This window comes from Natator depressus, chromosome 19 (genome assembly GCF_965152275.1).
Source record: "Natator depressus isolate rNatDep1 chromosome 19, rNatDep2.hap1, whole genome shotgun sequence".
NCBI lineage: Eukaryota > Metazoa > Chordata > Testudines > Cheloniidae > Natator > Natator depressus.
In genome coordinates this window covers 4,854,257-4,879,109 of record NC_134252.1, presented here as the reverse complement: position 1 = coordinate 4,879,109, position 24,853 = coordinate 4,854,257, and the positions used below count along the sequence as shown (strand labels likewise).

The 24,853-nt window shown below is 43.9% G+C and overlaps 1 protein-coding gene across 1 annotated transcript in view; it reads right to left on the bottom strand.

Annotated features, from left to right (window-relative positions):
- The window catches only part of CSMD2 (CUB and Sushi multiple domains 2), a 536,547-nt gene that overhangs the window by 276,516 nt on the left and 235,178 nt on the right, over positions 1-24,853 (bottom strand). The window contains exon 6 of the mRNA XM_074934462.1: positions 4,754-4,866. Coding sequence (XP_074790563.1) covers positions 4,754-4,866 — 113 coding nt within the window. The remainder of the gene's footprint in view (positions 1-4,753; positions 4,867-24,853) is intronic.

Sequence of the window (24,853 nt, the reverse complement as noted above, 5' to 3'; positions counted from 1 at the left end):
CAGGCTAACAACAACTTAATCTTCCAGAGGCCTAGAAGGGCCAGGAGGAGATACTAACCAATTGAGCACCAGCAGGCCAGTTAAAAGGGCGTGTCTGCTTTTTTGGGTTTTTTTGTTTGTTTATTTAAAAAGCACAAAGGGACACATTTTGAGTTTGTTATTTTTATTTAACTGTGTAGAGACTGATGCCAAGCTTATGGCAGGTAGCCAGAACTTGTGGACTAAAGCAGGGAGTGCCCGCAGCACCATGTGTGGCCTTACAGGGAGTGCTATGGAGCAGCCCCAACTGGAACACAAACCTTCCAAAGGAATCAAAATGTGTCATCACAGCCAGTGTAGAGTTTGTAGCAAAAACCCAGCCCAGGCGATCTTGATGTGTGTTCTGGATTCCCAGAGCACATTTACCTGGCTGTAATTTTGGTCACATATATCATGCATTGATTTCTCAATTCACTGAAGCACGCATAGCAAAATCTCCCGGTTCCACACAGAGGATAAAAATGCCCAATCACCAAGCCCCATTAATACTAATGGATCCTGCGCTGAAGTCGTAACACAAATGCACCTTTAGAGCATGACACGTGCAGCAGATGGGATGTGCTCCACCACCTCAATTGAGGTCCTGCCTCATTGCCATTTTGTGAAGGTTTTTTTTAAGTTAATCTTTTAAGCGCTTGACACACAAACGCAGAGCTCATTATATCCAACAAAACGTTTTCCGAGGAGCTCGCTAGATTAGAACCCCCTGACATTTATCTAATCAGAGAAAATTATAACATTAATCGTTACTTTTCTATTTAAGAAAAAAGGCATGATTCAGACAGGTGTTTTAATAGAAAGCAGCAATCATGACTGTGGAAGGAAAATGTCAGATCAAGAGCCATCAATGGCGTGCAGTAATCTATGCTAGAAACAAAAAGCTACGGCAGAGTTTTTTGATTTAAAAGTGTGGCTATGTAGTGGGGGGAGGAACTGAAAAATGATTTTAAAACAAGGTCCAGATTAAGGCCACTAGAGTGATTTCTGGAGCTATGCGAAGGGAAGGATTTTTTTGTGTATCTGTATCATGGGACTGGGAATCAGGGCATCTGGGATCTCTTGCCCCTTTGTGGCCTTAAGTACAGATTTAAACCTCAGTTTCCCTTCTGTACAAAAGGAGTTAATAACGAAGAGGGATTGTGGGGTTTGACTCATTCATGTCCATACAGTATTTTGAAAACCTCACACTGAGGTTTTAACAAAGGCCCTGATACTAGAAGGCACATGCTTAAATCCATTCCTATTCAAGAAAATCCTTAAACACTTTAAGCATGTATACAAGTCCAATTTGCTTCAAGAGGAATTAAGCACATGCTTATAGTTAAACAAGTGATTTCCTAAATATGATGATTTCCTGAATTGAGTCCTGTCAGGAGTATGTCCCCATGGGGGCGAAGCGAGCAGCGTGATAATACCTCAAAGTAGCACCCTGGAACTCCCATATTCACCACGGTGATATGATTATATGTTCTGTACAATGCATGCCTTGTAAAGTATCATTTCAAACATCTTGATCTGTTGAACACCAATATCCCGTTGAATTGCACATACCATCATTGTACATGAAGTTATGAAGTATTGCTATACGATCGTTACTGAAGTATGTGGTAAGTGGGAAACCCCCACAGCCAGTGGCAGCCGAGGAGCAACTATCCCTGGCCAGACAGGCGTTGATGGCCCATCAAGAAGAATCCACTCTTCCAATGGGGGTTGCCTAACACCCATGTCACAACAGGGATCTTTCTAGCACCTGGAGAGCAAGTATAAGTGACGGTCAATGACAACATCACTTGGCCTCTCTCCTCCCCCATCTCAACCTCTGGAAGATCACCTGGAAGACAAAGACTTGGAACTGGGGAGATTGGTCCCAGGCTGAGAGGGAAAGCCAGCGTGTGTATTAAGAGCTACGAGCTGCCCGTAACATCTATTAGGGTGAGAAAAGCTGCTTGATTCAAATCTTGCTTAGTCTGTTAAAGTTAGAATTGCCGTCTAAATTCTATTTTTTATTTCATAGGTAACCAACTTTGATCTCTATGCCTACTGCTTATAATCACTTAATATCTATCTTTCCATAGTTAATACATCTTTTTTGTATTTTATCTAAAACAGTAGGTTTTTGCTTGAAGTGCATGGGGAAATCTCAGCTCAGGTTAACAACGGCTGTTGTAGGTCCACTCCCCTTTGTTGGGGTGGCAAACTAATTAATGAGCTTGCATTGTCCAAGGGAGTCTTGAGCAGTGTAAGATGGTATATATCTGGGGTGCAAAGCTGGGGGTGATTTGCTGGTGTCTGGCTTTGTATAATTCATGAGTGCTGGAGAAAGTTGGAGAGCTTTCATGCAATTTAGCTGGGTGTGGGTCTCCACATGCTCACGGCTGAGTGATCATGCCGCCCGCAGGAGTTTGCTGCTTGTCACTGGCATAGCTTTGTGAGAGACAGTCCAGGCTGGAGAGTTAAGGGGGCATAGCAATCCCACAGTTCCAGGTTGAACCCCGGGGATCCTGTCACAAGCAGCTCCCCTTGGTTTAAGCCAAGGTCACAGGTGGTCTGTTGGAGATGATCATTGCCTTAGAGGCAAATGGGTAGAGTTGAATAACCATCGTTTTGCTCCTTATGTCAGGCAAGCCCTTCATCACCGAGGGCGAGGCATGTCACTTGCTTAGTAGCAAAGGGAAAACCTCAGAAGATTTGGGAGGGTGCCGTTTGGATATATCTCAGCAAGCTTTCTGCTTACTGCGGGCCTACACCTTGGATATGTTTAAGAGTGGGAACCGCCTTTCTCCCCATTTATTTAGCTCATTGATTTTTTTTTTTTTTTTTTTTACTGTGGCTGTTCTGCCTACTAATAACCATAAAAGACCCTGCAGTGCAAACCAATAATAGCATGTTCTTAACTATTAATTCTGCCCTTTCGCTGCAGCACCTTAGGTGATCCTGTTAGGCTGCTGCTACAGTGCTCAGTTTTATTCTGTTTATCTTGGGCACTTATCTGGGCCCATCACTGTAGTATCGGAGCGCATCCCAACCTTTAACTTACCCTCACAACACCTCTGCGAGACAGGGCAGTGCTGTTATCCCCATTTTACTGACCAGGGAATTGAGGCACAGAAAGACTAAGTGACTTGCCAAAGGTCACACAGGAAGTGCGTGGCAAAGAAGGGACTTGGAGTTGGGTCTGAAATCCCAGGCTACATCCCTAACCACTGAACCCAACCTATTCCCACTTAGTAACACCCTAAGAAACCCCTGGTGAAATTCAGCCCTCTACAGAAACCCTGCATGTCACTTAAATCCCACTTAAGCCTTCAAAATAAAGTTTTAGTGGAACACAAGTGGCATAGGGGCCTTGAGCTGTTCCTCTGAACAGGGTTGAACACTGCATCCCCCATGATTATTTTTCATACAGATCCCTGCTCTGTGCTTTGATTTAAACAAAACAAAAAACTCATTGGGCATCTCTTTGTAAACATGACAAAACTCCATCTCCTTCCATAGCACAAGTGGACAGTGTTCTTTACATCCCAGTGCTAAACTGTGGTCCATGTTGGCCTCCTGTAACAGTCCCCAACCCTGGCTCATTATCAGGATTTGAACCCAGGACCTTCAGCATCAACCTCTGCCACATTAACCGAATTAGCAGCGATAGCAGGCTGATCGCCTCTCTGTGGATCAGCCACTAGAGGGGGACATGAAACACATTTGACATCCTTACACATTTGTAAAGCTCTCCAGCCTCCACATGCTGCTAGAGATAGTCCCACACACTGAGTGCACTAGCCAATGAGAGCTGGACATCATGACATGAGTGTCCCAAAAACTCACGCTGCTTTGGCTGGATGATTCAGTTGTCCATCATACCCCCCGATGCAGCTTTTGAGTTTCGTAGCTCTGTAGCGGGCAGAGAGACTTACCACCAACAAAATTTAAATCAGGCCTTCAACACAACGGTTTCAATTCTCATCTCCATTGTACCAGTTTGCTACTCCACCACCTTCAGTACAGGAACTTCTGATTTAACCAACGTGAGATCTAAATGAGGATCAGTAAAAATAAATCTGGGCTCTGACATTCTGACTGAGGGCTGGTCTACACCACGCTTAAGTCAATGTAACTTACGTCGCTCCGGGGCATGAAAAAGACACACCCCTGAGCGACACAAGTTACACCGACCTAAGTGCTGTCCACACCAGTGCTAAGTCGGCGGGAGAGCGTCTCCTGTAGCGCCGACATAGTGCGGTAGTGTAGCTCTGAGCCAAGCAGAAAGCAGAAAGCAACAGATAGGATCATTACAGAAAGACTCACTTAGATGGACACTTATCGAGGCCAATTAGGTACCCAACTGCACTGTGAGGAGAAAATGCATCCTGCAGACACTGTCTCCCTACCTCTTCAGGATGAGGAAATCGAGCTGATTAACTTGCTGTTTTCTATTGACAAAAAGAGAATGTGCCAAGGCCAGAGGCAAGTGCAAACAGAGCAAATGGGTGTGTGTTTCTATTTTTTATTTTATTTTATACATATGCAGGTTTATTTCCGAAGTAGAAGCAGCCCTCATGCTTCCAGGCCCTCTACACTGAAAAACATGGAAGAAGAAGGAAGTACCCAAGCTAACCTGTCAGTGTAGTTTTGAAGCTAAAGCATTTCCCCCTAGAGCTGAAAGGAAGGATGTAAAAAACCATTGGTTAACGATTCAAAATGGTCAGTAAGCAGTTACCTTGATACTGGGCACTGAACCCCTTCTGCCTGTGGTTGCCATCTGACGTAAAGTGAAGTCGCAGCCAGTTTTTACTGCTGATTACTGGGGCGGGCAGATTCATTCCAGTAAACCTGTAAGAAAATCAACCAGTGATAGTCAAATGCATGTGGCTGGAAACGGTCTTCTGTGAACTTAACCGGAAAGTTGCCCTTCAGATGTCCCAGGAACTGTTCCACTCTGAAGAAAATGGAATGAAAATACATAGACAGTATTTTCCTACATAGTGTTACCATCTTTCACCTCAAGGACTCGTGCAGGGTCAGGACCCCAAATTGTTCAGCATGCATTCCAGAAGGGGAAGTCAAAGGAAAAGCATCCCCATTTCAAAGGAACAGCCCAGCAAAAGAGCAAGCTGGAAAGCTTCCAAGAGGCATTCTTAGTTGATGAATGAGCCAGAAGAAATGCAGGGCCCCATCCCAAATCCTGATCTAGAGCCACCCACTGGTGAGCTACCACTTGCTCTCCTTTCTGGGCCTTTCAACTTCTGCTGAATGCAGGATGATAGAGTGTGAAACGAAAGAGGAAGGTCATTAAACCTTTCAGGACTGCTTTTTGATCCCACTGTAAAAAATAAAAAAATAAAAAATCATCTGTCTTTCCTGTGAAAGGTGCTAGGGATTTTCCCCCTCTCTCAATTAAAAGGGTTATATTCATAACTGGCTATGTCTCCCTCTCTCTCTTATTTTTAGGACAAGGAATGCAGGTGACCAAGAACTGAGCATGTCTGGAGAGGGTCAGGATCCTTTACTAAGGACACTCTGTTCATGTCCTCAGAGCTAAGGAACCTTGCTTGTTTGTGCCAGATGTGCACTTCTGGCAGCGTGGGCGTGGCAGAGAAGTTACTCAACCAACATACCTCAACATGAGCTGCTTCTAGGTCAGGTGAGGTTAGTCTGACTTCCACGTCATTTGGTTCCTGGCCACTTGGTTCAGACTGCTAACAAGAGTGCTGATTTTAATTGAGGGGAGGGGAGGGCAGGTGCGAGGAAGGCTACTTCTTGTAAAGAAATGAGCCAGGTCCACCAACTGACTTCACTCAGGCCACCGAACAGCTCTTGTGCAGTGATAACATGCAATCCACACCAAAGTGGAGAAGACTGGAGCCCTCAAACTACAGGTGGAAAGCACCATATCCCATTAACAACCCATTGAGCCACCTACTCCCCCAACTCCTTGTTTAATGATAAACTGATTGCTTTAATACACTGCAGGAAAAGAAAAAAAAAAACCTCTTAGCTAAGTTGTCCTGTGCCATGTCTTAGCCTGGAACAAATGTTTACATAATAGAGTTGTATGCACGAATGCACCCTTGAAAACTGGGGTTTATAATAGGAGTATTAACAGCCTTTCCTATAGCAGTGCAAACAACATTGCCATGATATCAGCTATTACAGAATCCAGTTACTTTTAACAGAAGCCCATTTAAAATATATTATAAGACTATGCTACTTATTTAAAAAATTTCAGTATTCTAACACCAGTTCTGTTCTGGACGAGAGGAAAAGAATCCCAGTAAATCAATTCCGTTCTCAGAGAGGTTGCACGTTTTATAGCCAACACATCCAGTAACAGACCAGACAGCCAAAGCAACATAAGAAATCCCACCCCAACATAACACCCCAACGATAACTTGTATCTTTCCTTCTGGCAAACAGCAAGCTGCTGGGATGACACTGTGCAGTACATTTACTCATGACGGTGAACTTCAATACATCCCCGTTCTATGTGTTAATGAAGCAGCCCTGATGAGTTTACTGCATAGCTAACACTTCTCTGCCACCTACAGTACGGCCTTTAAACAAAGTTTAACCTTCAACGTATACCCACCCAGGTGGCGCAATTCCAGGCACCTGTGAAACACACTTTAAAATGTTTCTCTTACACTAATTCTTAAGATTGTTCCTGGTCATTTATCTATTGCTTATTTAGATTTGATTTTTGCAAGCCTGGGATGTTATAGAAATGGATCACATCTGGCATTTTCCCACCGATGGATAACTCAAAGAGAGCTGAACCAATTTCATTTAAAACCTTTCTAAATAAATAAGTTCAAACAATCATCTTTGGGCTGAGATCAAACCTGGGCTGTTTATTACCGATTTTGAGAAAGTTACTATGGATGGTTACAATGGCAGCACAATGAAACTTAATCCTTGTCTTAACCCAGAGGCTATGATGTTATTGTGTATTCTGAATCAATGGTCCGACAACTTGATCCTGTGTCTGTAAAGTTAAATGCCAGAAATCTATCACTGAGTCCATCCTAGTACATTATCATTCTGCAAAGCTACTTTAAAAATGGGCTAGATTCCCTTTTGTCTTGCACCTTGTGTAGTTATTGATAGGAGTGTAAAATGCTAGTAAATCAGGGTGGTAGTGTTTTTTATGCACCTCACACTGATATAAACGATTATGTAAGGCGTGGGTTGGAAGAATCGAGCAGTATATATTTTGTGTATGGAACTCATCAACACCTTGTAACATCTGCCTAATCCACCTACAGGATTTTGAAGGCATTAATCACTGCCCAATCTGAGCATCAAACCCCGACTTCAACGGGACTATGCATGTGCTTAAGGTTAAGCACCTGCTTAAATCCTTTGTATTCTCTTAGGCACCCATGCCACAATCCGCCACTTCTCAAAACGTCCTCGTTCATCTCTGCCCCCGCCCCGCCCCGATCAACTTCATTTTTATTTTCTAAACAAAATTAGACTTTTAATGTAAAATGTTGCATCACAGTGGGGTGGCCTCCTGCAGCATTATGTCCGACCACAGCTATTGCTGGTCATTAGCATCCACTTAGTATCTGTGCTACAGGAGCACGAATCAGGGATTAAGGCTTCATAGTGCTAAGCACCATACCCGCACACAGTGAAGAGACGGCCTTCCTCGAAACACTTATACAGCTAAAGCTGGAATTTAAGGACACCCAGAAGTGCCTGTCTATCTATTTAATGTACTTATATTAGCCACTGTAGCATCTGAGCACCTCCCAATCTTTAGTGGATTTATCCTCACAAAACCCTGAACAGTAGGTCAGTGCTATTGTCCCTATTCGGGGGGAGGGATAGCTCGGTGGTTTGAGCATTGGCCTGCTAAACCCAGGGTTGTGAGTTCAATCGTTGAGGGGGGCCATTTGGGATCTGGGGCAAAAATTGGGGATTGGTCCTGCTTTGAGCAGGGGGTTGGACGAGATGACCTCCTGAGGTCCCTTCCAACCCTGATATTCTATGATTCTATTTCACAGATGGGGAACCGAGGCACAGAGAGGCAAAGTGACTTGCTCCGGATGACATAAGATGCTTGTGACAGAACAAGAATTGAACCCACATCTCTAGCTATCCACAACCACTGGGCTGCTATCACTAAAGATGAGGAGTACTTTGCTAGATGAATAGCGCCACTGAGATCACGAAGGCTGCGTGTGTCTCAAGGTACCATTCAATGTGAGTGAGTGTTGCACAGCTGGGTTGAGAATTGCTTGTGTGGGGATATGCGTGTGTGCACATGTGTACATACAAAGACTTGCAGTTAATGAAGTGTGAGCATCACAAAGCCATACCCTCTCCCCCAACTTTTTTTTTTTTTTTTTGCTAACGAGTCAGCTGATCCACTTTATTAAGCTGTGGTGAGGAAAAGCTGGTAGGATTATATCTGGATTCTGAACACTAGCAGAAGAATTCTTCCTATTTTGTCTCGCTTCTTTAAAGCAAAAAGAATAATAATTCCCACCCTCGCTAGGGTTTCTGACCACATTAACTTCCCAACAGGTGAGGAGCATTTCAAACCCCACCACCAAATTGCTTTTCCAACACCACATAAGGAGTAGTTAAGCAATTAAAGTGACTTTTTTAATTGGTTCCAGTTAAATAGGGATTCACTAATGGAAACTTGTTCAAGAACCTGAAGGCTTCATCTTATAATTAGTTTAATTGCACAAAAAATATAACTTGAAATTATACGTGTGGACTGTGCTCCACTTATGACCCAAAGAAGGGAAATCTTTACAAGATATACAGGGACATTTTGTCTGTGGGTGCTGCTGTTAATTATAACCTTCCTGGGTGTTAAAGCTTACATGGCACGAAGTGTTTTTGTACAAACTTTGGGCCTGATCCAAAGCCTAAATTGATGAGAATCTTTCCACTGGCTTCCCTGGGTTTTGGATCAAGCCTTTCATGTCTTTGTATCATCAAAGCAATTTTTGTTTGTACCAGACAAAGGTCCAATCCACTGTGTTACGTTCTGGGTGATCCTGGATGCACAGTTCTGATTCAGTTGATTATAACGAAGGTTGGTGCTAGCAGTGAACTTGGATCTGGATCTGAACTTGTCCCAAAACTTGGAGATACACAGATCTGAGATTAAGGTTTAGGACACAGGAATGTTGTCTCTCTCACCAACAGAAGCTGGTCTAATATCCTGGGACCAACAAGGCTACCCCTCCACTCGCCCCCCAAAGACTAGCCAGTACTGACACTGGTGGCTGATAATACCAGGGGCGGGAGGGGGTGTCAAATTACAAGCAAATACTTAGAACCGCAGCACTGGACTGGACAAACAACAGTAACAAGAAAGGAGGGAGGAGAATCCTCTGAAAAAGAAATGACTGACTGGAACCATGTATTTAATGGGAAACATGCTTCTCTCCAGCAGTTAATAACTCATTTTTCACTCTAAGGATGGGATCCCACAGGTTTCAGATAATCACTAGGAAGCATTAATGGTTAATTGATAATGGAATAATTCATTACAATTAAACACATATGGAACGGAAGCAGCTGCACGGGCCCTGAATGCAAATGCCGTGGACTACAGACACACAATCTCAGATGCTCAGCTGGTGTGAAACAACATCGCTCCATAGATTTCACTAGAGTTATGCCCCTTTACACCAGGGGAGGATCTGGACCCAAAATGTCTTTCAATAATTATATGGTTTAGCATTTGTATTGAGGTAGCACCTAGAGGCCCCGGCCAGGATGCTAGGCCATCTAGCAATTCCTTCTCCAAAGCGGAGTGAGTGGCGTTTCACTGAACTGTGCAGCAGGAAGCCAGTTCTGTTTGCGGTAGATGGAATTTGGGAGCAGAGATGCTGCTAGACTGGCATGGGGCAGAGTTTAAGGCTGTGGCACATATTCTGCAGTGTACAGTGGTTGTGCTAGACGGGGATTTGAGGGACTGTACTGTGATTAGCCTTCAATTTTCATTCCTTAACTTTTCAGGGTTGTGCTTGGTGTATAACCCACAGAGCACCCCTATCTGACACAAAATGCAGGGCTATTGTCTATTAAGAAAGGGGGAAGCGAATTCTAGAGGCTTAACCACACTGAGCTATCCAGACAATGAATTATGCCTCTTCTCCTTTCTGCGTTCCCAAAGACACATTTCTACTATATGATGCACAATGAATTTCCAACCCCTGCCATTAGCCCAATAAATGATTGCATTTCTAATAGCTCAGTGAGTCACTGGAATAAATGAAGTCTATTTTGGATCCTTGCTACTGAACCTTTCTGGATCTTATCTGAAAAAGACGACTACTCGCAACTTTGAAGCCTTTTTAACCATTCCCAAGTTTTTCCTGCCATCATCATCAGGAGATATGAATCACCTGACTAAGTATTCAGATTCCTGAATATGGTGACATGTTAACTGGAAATTCTAAGGTTTTGGATGACTAGCTGGCTACATATTAAAAAAAACCCCAACATCACTCACTCTTGGAGGTACAGTGTTCATTCTAAATTAAACCCTCTTTTTTAATACAGGGAGCATTCAGACCAGGGCGTGGATGAGAAAATGATGTTCAAAGTGCTGAGGCTTAGAAAAGACTGGATCATTTTTCTGGATGCAAGGTGCAATGGAGGCCGGGGGTGGGATGGGGTGTCAAAGTCATGTGATGGTTTTGGCTGGAGCAGAAGTGGATTTTCACACTTGTTATTTTATTGCCCTCATGTTCAATGATTCTTGGTGGGAGAAAAAAAAACAAACTAGTCGGCTTGATCATTATTGCTTTCCTAAAATGATGCTTCACTCCAGTGCTGTGAGGGCTGTATTTTCAGACATCTCAATTTATGTCATGCCTAAACACAAGTGCCTAAGACAGGAAACCCGGAAAATGCAAACAACCATTTGGAATAAGAACAGGAGGACTTGTGGCACCTTAGACACTAACCAATTTATTAGAGCACAAGCTGTCGTGAGCTACAGCTCAAAATGCAACACTAGGCGCTTCTCATGCAAAACAACCTGTTAGCATGTACCAGAGCCAGCCGAGTGCTGAGCACATCCTGTCAGATGTTGAGCACCCTCAATTCCCACTAATGTCAACCAGAGTAAAGGACATTCAGGATCTGATTCTATTCTTACTCCCCATGGGGTGAATCAGGAGTCACGTCCTGGGGAAGAAGGCTGCTCTTGTGGTTAACAGCACTAGCCTTCGACACTGGGTTCGGTTCTACTCCTTATGGGACCTTCAGCAAGTCACTGAATCTTTGTGTCTCAGTTTCCCATCTGCAAAGTGAAGATAAGCACCCCGCCTTTACTGTTTAATGTCTTGTCTATTTAGAGGCGCAGGGTCTGCCTCATATTACATGTATGTAGATGGCCTAGCCGAAGCAGTTGCCGATCTCAGTTGGAGCACCTAACCGCTACTGTAATACCACTATAAACAACAGGACACTATTCCTTTGAAGTTAATGGAGTCACAACCAGCGTACGACTCCTAATTGGAACGTGTTTATTCCAGATTTACATTGATGCGAGCAAGAAGAGAATTAGGACCACAGTGTTTTCCAGGAACTACTCAGTGGCTTACAAAAGTGGCCTGTGAAAAATCCATTTGTTAAAGTCAGAAGAGGGGCAAAGACTTTCCCAGGTTTCATCCCAGAAGCCTCCAAATATTGTTTATAACCACAGCATTAAAGCAATTTCCCTTAACTGGAATGGAATTCTCCAAGTTCAGTACAGCTCATCAGCATCCTTTCTTACATACTATGGAAAGGTTAATGCCCCCAAACATTTGCCTTTCAAGCAAACTCAATGAAGCGTGGTCCCCTGCTCTAAACTATTTTACTTGTTTTTTTTTCTTCCATTCTTGTATTTTACATTGGATTTAGTCATTAAATATTTATACCTTTCACTCAGCCATTCCTTCCTCAGCATGATCAGTATTACTGTATGCATATCACATTGATTAATCTCCGGCTCTCAGGCACCATTATCCATTTATAATACCCGATTCCTCTTTTACTTAGTTTCCATTTTCCCCTCTAAATCAATAAAATGTCAAAATGTAAATCAGAAGCAGTAGAATACTAGAAGGAGAGTATTTCCAGACAAATGCCAATTTACACCCCCCCTCCAAATTACTGGCATTATTATATTATTAATAATTGGTATTATGGTAGCCCCCAAAGGCCTCTGATGAGATCAGGTACTGTACAAACAGATGGTAAGAGAGACCCTGCCCCAAAGAACTTACACTCTAAGACTCCAATTCAGAAAGCAACCCTATTTAGGACAGCACGTAAGTAAGTGTCTTGTTATAAATTAATGGGACTTAAGTACATGCTCAGTTTCAAGCATATGCTTAAGTGATGTTCTGAATAGGAAGAATTAAACCCAAATTGAAACCCCTTCATGACTCGGGCTCCAAATAGGGAAGACAGATAAAGGATCAGACAAAGGCAGATCTTTGTCCCTGTTTTACAGACTGGGAACTGAGGCATTGAGAGCTGAAACGACTTGCCCATCATCACAAAATATGTCTGGGACGGAGCTGGGAATTGAACCCGGATCTCTTAAGAACTAATGGGGATTATAAAGAAACTTTCCCTGTAGAAGGTTATTATATACCTGGCCCCTCTGGGGTTTCTTGCACCTTCCTCTGAGGCAGTTGGTGGTGGCCACTGTCAGAGGCAGTATATTGGATGAGATAGGATCAAAACAGCAGTCTCTCTGTCTCTCTCTCTCTCTCTCTCTCTCTGTTCCTACATGCATGAGCCCCTGCAGTCCCAGACCCCTGCATTTTACACAGGCACACCTACAATTAATGCCTCCTAATGCTTAGTATCCCATTCAAGCAGGGCTGCAACACAGGTAATTAAAAGCTGGCAATCAAAGAAGAGATCGTCTGAGCTGCCAGCCTTTGTGCTGAATAAATTAAACACAAGAAACCCCATTTCATTTGGTTAATTGCAAATTCGATAGGAATTGTGCAAAGCTTTCCCTCATGCAAGGGCCATAATGAACCTCTTAACAAAGCCTCTCATTTTCTAACAGGCTTGTATCTTCAGGATGAAGCCTTTAATGGACTTCCGTTTATAGCCACTGCTCTCACTTAGGGTCCCTTGGGGATTCTGAATCCTTCATTTCAATGGGCATGTCCAGAGTGCGAGAGCTCCTAAAGAAATCCTCATGTTACTCTTGTACATTAAAATCAAAATTTCTCCTGCACCCTTGGAAAAAGAACACTGACAAGGGGCTTGCGTGATCTGGTTTGCAAAGTCGCTGTGCTATTGTAACCCACACACCTCCTGGGTGTGGTGCTCTGTCCCCTCTTGTGGCACTGAGACCACTTGGAGATTAATGAGTCTGCTCTACAGCCGTAGCTAATGGCCATATGGCTTTTAGCTCATGCAGTAGAGGCTCACGCATTTAGATCCAGTGGCCCCAGGTTCAATCCCGCCCACCGACTACCGGGATCTGTCGCAGTTACACTACGTTCCTGGGGTTCCACTTTGCAGTCAATTTACCAATGGCGGCTGGGATGTGAACTTCCAATCCAGCATTCTTCAGTGTGGATTTCCACTCCTTGCCTTACAGGCTAGAAGAGCAATGCCTTTTAGCCCCTTGTGTACCTGGTGCAGATTGTGGCAGATGTTTGACGAGCGCACGCAAAAAAACACTCAGCAGGTAGTGAGAAATGTCTATTCTATTCTATAGAGGTTCTCACCGTAGAATTTGAGACACCTTCTAGTTGTGCATTAAGCAACATGATTAAAACCTGTTTGTTCTCTTATCCTTCCCCCCAGGGGACAAAGTCTGTGTAGTGAGTTGCGCGCGTGCGAGTACACACACACACAATGTTGGTTAGAGAAGGCAAGGTGAAAGAAACGTGCCTTGCACTTCGAGCAGAAGGTGGTGAGATTTCTGATGGTCCCTGGATGAGTTCATTCCAGTCTTGGGCTACACCCTAGAAAGCCTTGCATCCCGCACAGCTGACTGTTACCCTTATTGTAGGGTCCCACTGTGCCAGAGGAGCAAAGCTGTTGACTGTGGTCTTCATCCCAGAGGTTTAGTTAGGCTTTTTGCTACCCTGGGCCCTGTAGCCAGTTGAAATAGCAGGCAAACAGAGGCTGGCCGACTGTACTTGCTACAGCTGGGATGTAACTAACACCGCTTCCTCTTGTGAAGAGTACCATCAGATCTTAAACAACTATGAACAGGCAGGAGGATCTGTCTTTTCTGCAAGATGGCAATCCCAACAGCACAGCACTCCCTCGCACCACAGTGGGTTAATCACTGACTCAGAAAGAAGAGCACCTGCTCTTTAAATAATCTATACTACTTTCTGAAGCACCAGATGGTCTTCCCTAAATGCCTCTGTGAAGCAGCCAGTAAAGGGTTAAGGGTACCTGCCAGTCACATGACCCAGCAAGGGTTTAACAATAGGGCGTGCCCTGGAGACAGAGAAGCAAGAGAAAAGCCTCTGCAGAGTGCAACCTGCATTGGCCAAGGGAACTGCTTTGCTTTGGTGTTGCAAGTTTTCTGTTTAACCAATAACCCATGCCCAGAGTCACGGAGCAAAACAGTTGAGCACATCACTGCTGTGTGCTGGGTTGGTCAGGCCGCCCACCAGCTTCCAGTCTCCCAGGCAAATTTTGGCTCTGATGAACTATCCTTAACTTATGAAACATGACAGTCACAATGCAAGGTAGGACAGCGTTAGGCTGGATACGCTACCTCGACTTGCACATTAATCAATCCTTTCTGTAGACAAGGGGCCATATTTCAGAAGCTCTTCCTATCTTAGTGCATTATTTATTATTATTCCCTTCATCTGTACTTCTGCCTTTTCAGCCAAACTTCTACTCAAATGATCTTGAGAGGAGAATGGTCATTAATTTTGAACATTGTACTTTAGGGTATTCACCCTCTTACGGGAAAGCATGCAGTGAGAACCTAACACCTCATTCACTGGAAATCAGAGCAATTTCGTCAGGATGGACTTCCACAAAGATAACATAATTACGTCAAGTTGTTCGAGAGTAAATGCCAGGAAGTGGGGAGGACAAAACAAGCATCCCTAAATACACCTACATAATTTGGAAAGAGAAATTAAAAAGCCTGGAGTTCTCCTATCGAGCATGATGTAACGCTGGGTTCTCATGCTGAGCTTAAGTCTTTGACAGTCCCTAGATATTTACACTTGAACTGCCATTGAGCATGTGACTCCTGCCCACTGCAGCACTAAGGGAAAAAAATACACTGATAAGACTAGCAGCAATGCCTTTCAATAGCACCGTCTATCCAAGGACCACAAAGCGTTTTACACACATGAACTGAGTCTCCTGGCTCCCTCGTCCCACCACCCTGCAAAAGAAAGGAATTAAATTACTTTCTCCTTCTATAGACAGGGAAACAGAAGCACCAAGAAGTTACCGGTCTGATCTTCAGAGGTGCTAAGCACCCACAAATCCAAATGAAGCTAACAGGAGCTCAAGATCTTTAGAAAAAACAGTCCATTGTGACTTGCTCTAGGGCATTCACTGAGACAGAGGCAGAGGCAGGCAGCTCTGGTTTCCTATTCCAGCCTTACAGATCTCGGGTGAAATCCTGGCCCTGCTGAAGTCAATGGGAAATCTCCCATTGATTTCAATTTCTCCTCTGAATTTTGCATCCTAGACCCAACTCTAGGGCCAGACCCTCCATTGCTGTAAATTGGTCATAACTCTACTGACTTCAAGCTCTCACCATCTTCCTGTTTACATAAATGGAGCATCATCATCTGAGAATCCAGCCTCTACTTTCCAATTCTTGAGTGTTGAGTCCTTCCTAGATCCGATGATGCATCCGATGAAGTGAGCTGTAGCTCACAAAAGCTTAGGCTCAAATACATTTGTTAGTCTCTAAGGTGCCACAAGTCGTCCTTTTCTTTTTGCTTCCTAGATACAGTTTCCAGCCTTTGAGTTCATCTGCTGGTATCCCTTACAAAAGCTGATGCTGGAAGTGACACCAAGTTCGTTTATCATTAGGTTTGCATTCTTCTTCTGGTTGTATTCCCTTGAAAGATGACAGTACTTCTGCATAGCAGCAAAAAATCAGCCATGGCCGTCAACTTTAATTACGGTCTGCTTCCAGATAAATTTGCTGGCTAAAAACAATCAATACTTTTTGCAAGAGAATTACATTGCTGTTAATTTTTTATTTTTAAAGTGACACAGGATTTGATTTCCCCAGCTCATTTAAAATAAAAAATTATAAACCAGAGCCTTAACGGGTATATATCGGTGTAAAGGAGCTACACCAGTTTACACTAACTAATGGTTGGGCCTTACCTATTTTCCCTGCAATTTATTTTCCTGACCTACAAAACGTTTCAAAATTAGTTCACTCCCCCTCAGCCTACTCATTATTGGACCCCCTCATACCAAACTGTTTCATTAAAACGAATCAAATTAATATATTTACTTGCCCACTGGCATTTTTGAAATTATTAAATGGCTTCACAGTAACAAGGTGAAGTCTGGATGCTAAAGATTTCTTGTTTAATTTAACACAGTTTGTGTACACACCCTCTCCCTCCCCACACATACGTGTTAAAGCAAACGGTCCAGTTTACTTCTAAATACTTCATTCTCAAGGTGGATTTTGCTCCCATAAATGCAACTCTCAACTCCATTCAAGGACAAGAACTCAAAAGATGCAACTATCCTCTACAGAAGGATTTTCTGCTGTGACGGGTGAAAGATTTGGGATTGTATATAGATTTAGAGCATTTACAGAAATCAGCTGTTAAACAGTAAGCGAGCCTCAACCTTGAGTATAATGGTGCTATAGCCCAGTTATAAATCCACCAAGAAACTTTACTCAAAACTTATCCTGACCCTAAACTTTGAAGTTCAAAAATTCTGGATAACTCTAAAATCTCTCTTAATACACAAACAGTCTACCTATCCAGTGGCACAGTCCCTAAAAGAGCATTATCACATTCTGTTGCAGGAGAAATGCATACCAGTGATGAAGGTGAAAACAGGACATCTGCTGCTAATATTTCCTTCGGCCTGTCCAGGTACCAACAGGTGGGGAAGTTGCATGTATAACCAGGAGGAAAAAATCCTGCTGTAATAATACTTCTGAAATGGACCCAGCAGAGATAGATCCCCACCCAGGGCCATTCAGGAGGAAAAGAAAGAGACTCTTACTCCTGGAGAAGAATTTCTTTTAATAGGTGGCCAGGGCTATTCTAGCTATTAGCCAGACAGCTGTAGCTGATACAGAACCTCCTGTAACCCTGCTCATCATCTTGCAAAAAGATTTGTACTGGTGCCTTCAAAATAAGAGTTGTGCCCAATACCCTCAGATATTAAAAATAGATATTCCATGTCCTGGCCTTTGGCAATTTTTTTTAATATGTAGCAAAACTTGGTGTTTATATAGTGCTTTTCATGCCTAGGTCTCAAAGCCCTTTACAAAGGAGGGAAAGTATTATTACACCCATTTACACAAGGGAGGTGGCGTGAATTACTGATGACCACACAGGGGGCTGGGAATAGAACCCAGGTCTGCTGAGACGCAGATCCCGAGCCACTCAGTACCCCGCCCCGTCCCTTAGTGTATTTAATACGGATGAGAGGTTCATGAGGTCCATCACAGCCTCTGTTAATCCAAAAAAGACCGAGTAGATGAAGAGAGAACTGCCTTGCCATTGTGCCTCAGGATTGTGGTACGTCTGCACCACAATCAGAGATGTGACAGCGGCACCTGTAGACAAATCCAGCTAGCTGGAATAACAATAGCAGTGAAGCCACGGCAGCATGGGCTAGCCACTAGAGAACATACCCAGGGTACTGAGCAGGCCTGTACTGCAGTGACTTCACTGCTATTGTTATTTGAGCTACCTGGATCAAAGCTAGCACAGGGGTATATCTGAAAATACTTCAGACATAACTGATTGCATTGTAGACATACCCTCAGGCATGAGAAGTGATGTTCCGTGAGCAGTCCATGGCCTTCCTGGTTACACACCCAACCCAGGAGCCAAATATTGTCCATTATGGGGGGATGGTTTTGTGATGTGGTCACATGTAAAATAACCTATGGCTATTGGACAGACATCCGATGGAAATGGCTTTCCCTTACTACTGATCTGTGACCTGAGAACTAGAAATGAAAGTTGCACATCCCCTTCGCCAATTAGCTGAGCTAGTCTTAATGCAAATATTCGTACAGTGACTTGATACAAGACAACCCCTGTAAACATGACACGGGCTTTACAACAGAAAAGAATGGGGAGCCTGTACAATGCATAGACACAATAACCTGCAATAAGAATGGTCACAAAAGGAGGCTTACCCTAATAGGATGGATGGATCAAACTATATACATAAAAGTGCTTGCCCTGGTATTTCTATTACTTCAATAACATTAGGTTCAAGTCATAGAAAAAGAAAGGTAACTAATATGATTATCTTTATTCTATTCAGGAGAAAACAAACACTAATTTAACCCAAGGTAAAATAGCTAATGCATTTGAAAGCTGCTAATGCCGTGTGCAAATCCCCCACAGAAATTTGCTACCGTTTTATTACACTCCCCTGTAACCTCTTTCTGCCTTATTACCAATGCTACAGAGACTGCTTTTTCTCAGGACACACACAGCTAGTGGGGTGACAGCAAAGAGCCACTACATTTTATTAGTTATTGTTTTAAATAATAAATGCTCTGTGTGTGTGTGTGTGTGTGTGTGTGTGTGTGTGTGAATTTACTTGTGATTTCAACAGGACCTAGTCATATGCTTAAAGTTAAGCACATGCTTAAGTGCGTTGCTGGGTGGGAGGCAGTGGTGCTGGACTGATAACCCAGGAATCAGAAGCTCTCTCTTTATCCATAGATTAGGCAGAGCATGCATGATAGCAGGGCATGTATTTACACAGTGGTCAACCCTGAACTCCAAAGACCAACCCCAAGGAGTAGGAAGACAAGTCAGTCTCTATGAATCCTTGGTTGGCCTCTCTGCTGGGACTGCCCACCTGGGTTTTTATGATCGTGGTTTCTTTGGGAACTAGACCTTGAACATTCAATTTAAGCCACTACTGCTTTCAAATACACAAAAACTAACTTACATAGATCCTTCTGAGTATTTGCTGGGGTAGCAGTTCACTGGAAAATGCTAGGGTCCAAAGGGTCACTAACCTTCATCCAACTTCTGAGTGTCATATCCGCAACTGGAATGCTCCAAGCCAGGGGTCAACACATTCTCAGGGTCCTGCTTAGGGCCTGATCCAAATTCAGCTGAAGTCCCTGGGAGTCTTTCCACTGACTTCTATGGGCTTTGGGTCAGGCCATTAATAACTGACTTGAGATCATTTTACCAGCCATTGTTCGTTGACTATTTATGGACATTCAGGCCCAGTCTGACAAGCTGCCAAAACCTGGAAGGAAATGGTTTCAACAATAAGATGGGGGATGAGGCTCTCACTTACATGAAGGATTAGTCGCCTCCTTAAAGTTGCAAAGAATGCTCCCCAAGGCTTGCCTGGCATGTGCAGAGATGCTAGCCCCAGGAAAGTAAGACACTGCTAGTGACCCAGATACCAGGGGTTGCCACTAAACCAGCTCATGCACTATTTAGGACTGCAAGTGGCTTTCTTCCAGCATCTGGAGCAGCTTTTGAAGTGGCTAAAGATTCTCCTACAACTTCTCAACTGTGCCACAGAGGTAAATTAAACCCCAAAACATTCACCATTTGAGCCCTGCATATAGGCAGTCCCATTCAAACATACTACGCAAACAATAAAATAGCCACAGACATTGCAGTCACGACCCCTGCTAACTGGCCTCAGGGATACGTGGTAGAGCTGATCATAAGTGGACCAGGAGCAGGAGAGTGTCTCTGCAGGCATGGTGCTTCCATCAACACCTTGAGGATAAGAGGGACTGATGGGCTGTGCCAGGAGAGGTGCTGAAGCCTCCCGAGGAAGGCACAGGCCTGGCCTAATGGTTTCCGCCTCAAATCAGAAGTCTTAACTAATCAAGTGACAAACGGCATCTCTGGCGCTGGGAGTCTGGAGCAGCCCATCGTTTGGATTATCCTCACCTGCTCCTGTAGTGAGACGCTGACTGATGGAAACAATGCGGCAAAGCTAGGGGATACAATAAGCTGCTCACCTTTCCCATCACATCAGCAAACAGAGACTGGGAAGACGACTTTAATTTTTTAAATATACGGTCTGATGAATCTTGGGACTATTACAACCTCCTTCCTAGTCTAAAACCTGTCCAGACTGCTTACACAGTGCTAATGCATTATACTTAAAAGAACAGCATAACGATAGCTACTCAGACCATCCCGGGCTACTTTACACTCTAAAGGGACAATACATATGAGCACCCAACACCATGTCTGCACCTTTGGGTACTTATATGAAAGGATTGAACCTCCAACCCTTTCAGCAGATGGCAAAATCTTGTCTAGCTGTTTAAACAAGGGCTATGCTGAATTGTCTGTCTGGTTACATCTGGCAACATTACAGGCCATACTTTCTTCAAGTGAAGTCCAGCACTGAAGGAGAATGACAAAAATGGCATGGTCTTATTCAGTAGAAGCCTGGTCTGAAGCCCACTCTAATTGCCTTGTCCTCTCTGCTTTGGAACCTACCTCGGCTACCATGCCCACAGATCACTGACCTTTTGGGGACAGAGACTCTCTTTTTATTCTGTGATTGTACAGCCCCTACCTCCCTAGTCTGGACCCTGAGTGGAGCCTCTAGGACCTACCACAATACAAATAAATAATAAAATACCACCACCACCTGGCATTGGCTGGGCAAGGGCAAGCAGCTCACTTGATGATTACCTGTTCTGTTCTGTTCATTCCCTCTGGGGCACCTGGCACTGGCCACTGTCGGAAGACAGGATACTGGGGTAGATGGACCCTTGGTCTGACCCAGTAGGGCCATTCTTATGTTCTTAATTTCTTTTTTCTAAATTGTTTATTGTTGTCCTTTCCCCACCCCCCAAGCCCTGGCCCCATGCCAATTTCTCAGTTTTGTCCTAACACCTAGATGATAAACTCACCAGGGCATGGCAGTTTTCTTTGTTATTTTTCTTCACAGCGCCAAGAACAATGGGGCTTTGTTGAGCACCAGCTTGACTGGGGCTCCAAAAAGGGCTACTGTAATATGAATAGATCTTTGGCTTCAGTAGGTTTTTGATCACGCCTCAGAGCTGCTCTCTTAACGTATTCCATGTTTTACGTGCTTGCTTTAGTGATGGAAAATAAGTGTTTACTCCTTTGCTCTCCCACTACCCCTGTGCAGCCAACACAGCTGGTTGAGAGCTAATTGGATTCTAGTCTGCCCTGTAGAGCGGCTACGTTCACAATCCTAACTCACTACAGGGCCAAATTCTGGCCCTCACTTCCACATAGGCAACTACACTGAAGGCTAGAGCCAGAAAGTTTTCATAGCTTCTTTCATTTCATTCCCACTGTGCAGCCTTTTTGGCTGTAATGTCTCCAGCTGATGCTGATTCAACATGGCCCTCTGGCAGCTTGTTCCATTGCCTAAAAATTGTCCTGACAGCTGTAAAATTGTTTCTTGTTCTACCTTCGACTACTACAGAGAATAAGCCTTCCCCCTTCCTCTTTGGTATAGTCACACATGGTTTTATAGTTATAGTGTCTGCCTCCATCATCTCTTACATGCCTCTCTGTGGAGATCTCATTTTCCAAACCATTTTTGGTCGCCAGTCTGGGAATTCCTTTCCAAACTATTATTTATCCAGAACAGGCATCATCCCTTGCGATAGCTGCCAGGGGAATGAAATGTGTCCCTCTAGCAACCAACAAAATAAACCCAAAATTGTATATATAAAAGCTTGAAAAGGTTTGCTGGACATTGGGGTTCCAGGTTTGTTGGACAGTCAACTCTCCAGAGCCCTGCATAAAGAGAGAGATCGGGTGTGGGGAAAGGGCTCTTCTGAAGACTGTATCTTGGAGGGCTATTTCAGCAAATGGACCTATGAAACTGTAGGGGGCAAGGGAAGATGCTACACACCGTTCCACTATTCCACCCTTCATCCACTACCCCTTTTACACTCCGGCTTCCCTCTCTTAGTTACGCTGTGCATTGTTGCTGTTATTTTCCACCACCAGTGATCAGACTCTGGTAATTGTCATGGCCACAAAGTTTAAACATTTTTATTATTGTACAGTAGTTCCTCGGTGAGATCAGGAACCCTGCCGTATACACCATTTACATAAAGTAAATAGTCCTTGCCCTCAACGGAAATTACAGCACAAAACAGAACCAGTACTGGAATGAGACTGCCTTATTCTCATGGTGACAATTACAACACAAGATGGTTTTGCAGTCCTCTTCCTAGCTCAATAGGGAATCATTAAGAAAGGGATAGATAAGAAGACAGAAAATATCATATTGCCTCTATATAAATCCATGGTACGCCCACTTCTTGAATATTATGTGCAGATGTGGACGCCCCATCTCAAAAAAGATGTATTAGACTTGGAAAAGGTTCAGAAAAGGGCAACAAAAATGATGAGGGGGATGGAACAACTGCCATATGAGGAGAGATGAATAAGACTGGGACTTTGCAGCTTGGAAAAGAGACGGCTAAGGGTGGGTAGGATAGAGGTCTATACAATTATGACTGAGGTGGAGAAAGTAAATCAGGAAGTGTCGTTTACTCCTTCTCTTAACACAAGACCTAGGAGTCACCAAATGAAATTAATGGGCAGCTGGTTTAAATAAAAAAAAAGGAAGTATTTCTTCACACAACACACAGTCAACCTGTGGAACTCCTTGCCAGAGGATGTTGTGAAGGCCAAGACTATAACAGGGTTCAAAAAAGAACTAGATAAGTTCATGGAGGATAGGTCCATGAATGGCTATTTGCCAGGATGGGCAGGGATGGTGTCCCTAGCCTCTGTTTGCCAGAAGCTGGGAATGGGCAACAGGGGATGGATCACTTGATGATTCCCTGTTCTGTTCATTCCCTCTGGAGCACCTGGCCCTGGCAACTGTCGGAAGACAGGATACTGGGCTAGATGGACCTTTGGTCTGACCCAGTGTGGCCGATCTTATGTTCTTATGTTGCCTGTGTGACCGCAGCAAATTCTCTTTCCAACAGGCAAATGGGGAAAGCAAATGGTGGATTTTGGTCTAACGATCCTCTCAGAACAAAGCATTTTGGTTTAACTGACACACAGAAACAAAGGGTGGAAATTTTTTGCCTTTGAATGCACTGATTGCAAAGGGCTGACAGACTGAAGCAATCACCTGTAATGCCTCAATGTTGAACAAAACATGCTAAGTAAATAAACACATTCAGATATTGTGGTCATTTGCTAAGGTACACACACAGAATGGCAAAGAGAACACAGGACCTTCAGGTTCAAACCAATACAGCTCTCGGCTACTTTGTACTAAACAAGATTGCCCATTAGCTGTGTGCCTGAGTGGCACCACTTATCTGCTCTTTCTAAACCTCCAGCCATCAGAAACATCATCACGGTCCTATTTAGGATTTAGGGCCTGATGCAAATCCCACTGAAGTTGAGGGGAGTCCTTCTATTGGCTTTGGATCAGTTTATTAGTATTTGTCTTGAGTTTATTTGACCAGCAGTCCTTTGTTGGCTATTCATTCTCCATGCACTAAATATATAGATAGATTTCGATATAGATATAGACAGGGTCATTCTGGCCCTGTCTGATGAGCTACCAGTCTCTTGGAGGAAATACTTTTCGAGAAGAGGAGGAGAGGCTCTCATTTTACATGAAAGTTTATTGTTGCCTCCTTAAATTCCCAAAGGGTCAAAAAATTGCATACGCCCACGTGCCCAATGCAGACCAAAGCCCAGATTTTTCAAAAGCAACTAGAAATGTTGGGTGCCCCAATAACTGTTTGGGTCGCTAACTTGAAACATGTCAAAGGGGTGTACATTTTCAGAACCTGCCCTCTGATAATCAGGCCTCTTTCTTAGGAGTTTCAAGCTGGGCACCCCAAATTTGAGGTACTCAAAAATTACTAGCCACTTTTGAAAAGCTTGACCCAGAGCCCAGCAGGGTGAGCTGCTGAGCCACATGCAGCTTAGAGATGTCTGATTTGCCTCTGTGCACGTGTCCCTGTTTGAAAAGCCAGAGAAACAGTTAAATGACAGAGCTCCAGGTACAAAAATGCCTCTAATTGTAATCAGCCACTGTGCAAAGCCCAGCTTCAATGGGAACATTTATTTGATTTTCCAAACTCTTCTTTTTTTTTAAACCTGTGCTCTCTCATCAAGCTTAATGAGGCATTCATCTATCCAGGCCCACACTGGGTCTGGGGAACTGAAAACAAAGCCAAAAGGTCAGCAGCAAAGATGCTTTGTGGTCCGAGAGCTAAACCACTGTCAGCATGAGAATTTTGACGTGCGGAACATGGCCTGAGTGAGGGGAATCTGCTTGCACCCTGAGATTCACAGCTATGACGGGGGCAAAATAGGTGATCTGTGGGGCAGGGAGAGATGTGCAGTATTGTATCTTGTACTCAGTTTTATGATCCCTCCACTTTGGAGCCCTCTCCTCCTGGATATTGCTAAGTCCGCTCAGCAAGGTGAACAGGGACTGCCCCAACTCAGGGCAGCATGGCATGTAGTTAGCAACTCCCCTTTCATCATCTTTCCCCATTCACCACTGTGACACAGTCTGTCAGTGCTAATGCCAACAGTGTTTACTTCTGCTAGGGAACTTCACCAGTGACAGAAAGATCTACCAGGGCACTGAAAACGCAATAGCACGCAGAACACACTCAATCAATGCACGCAAA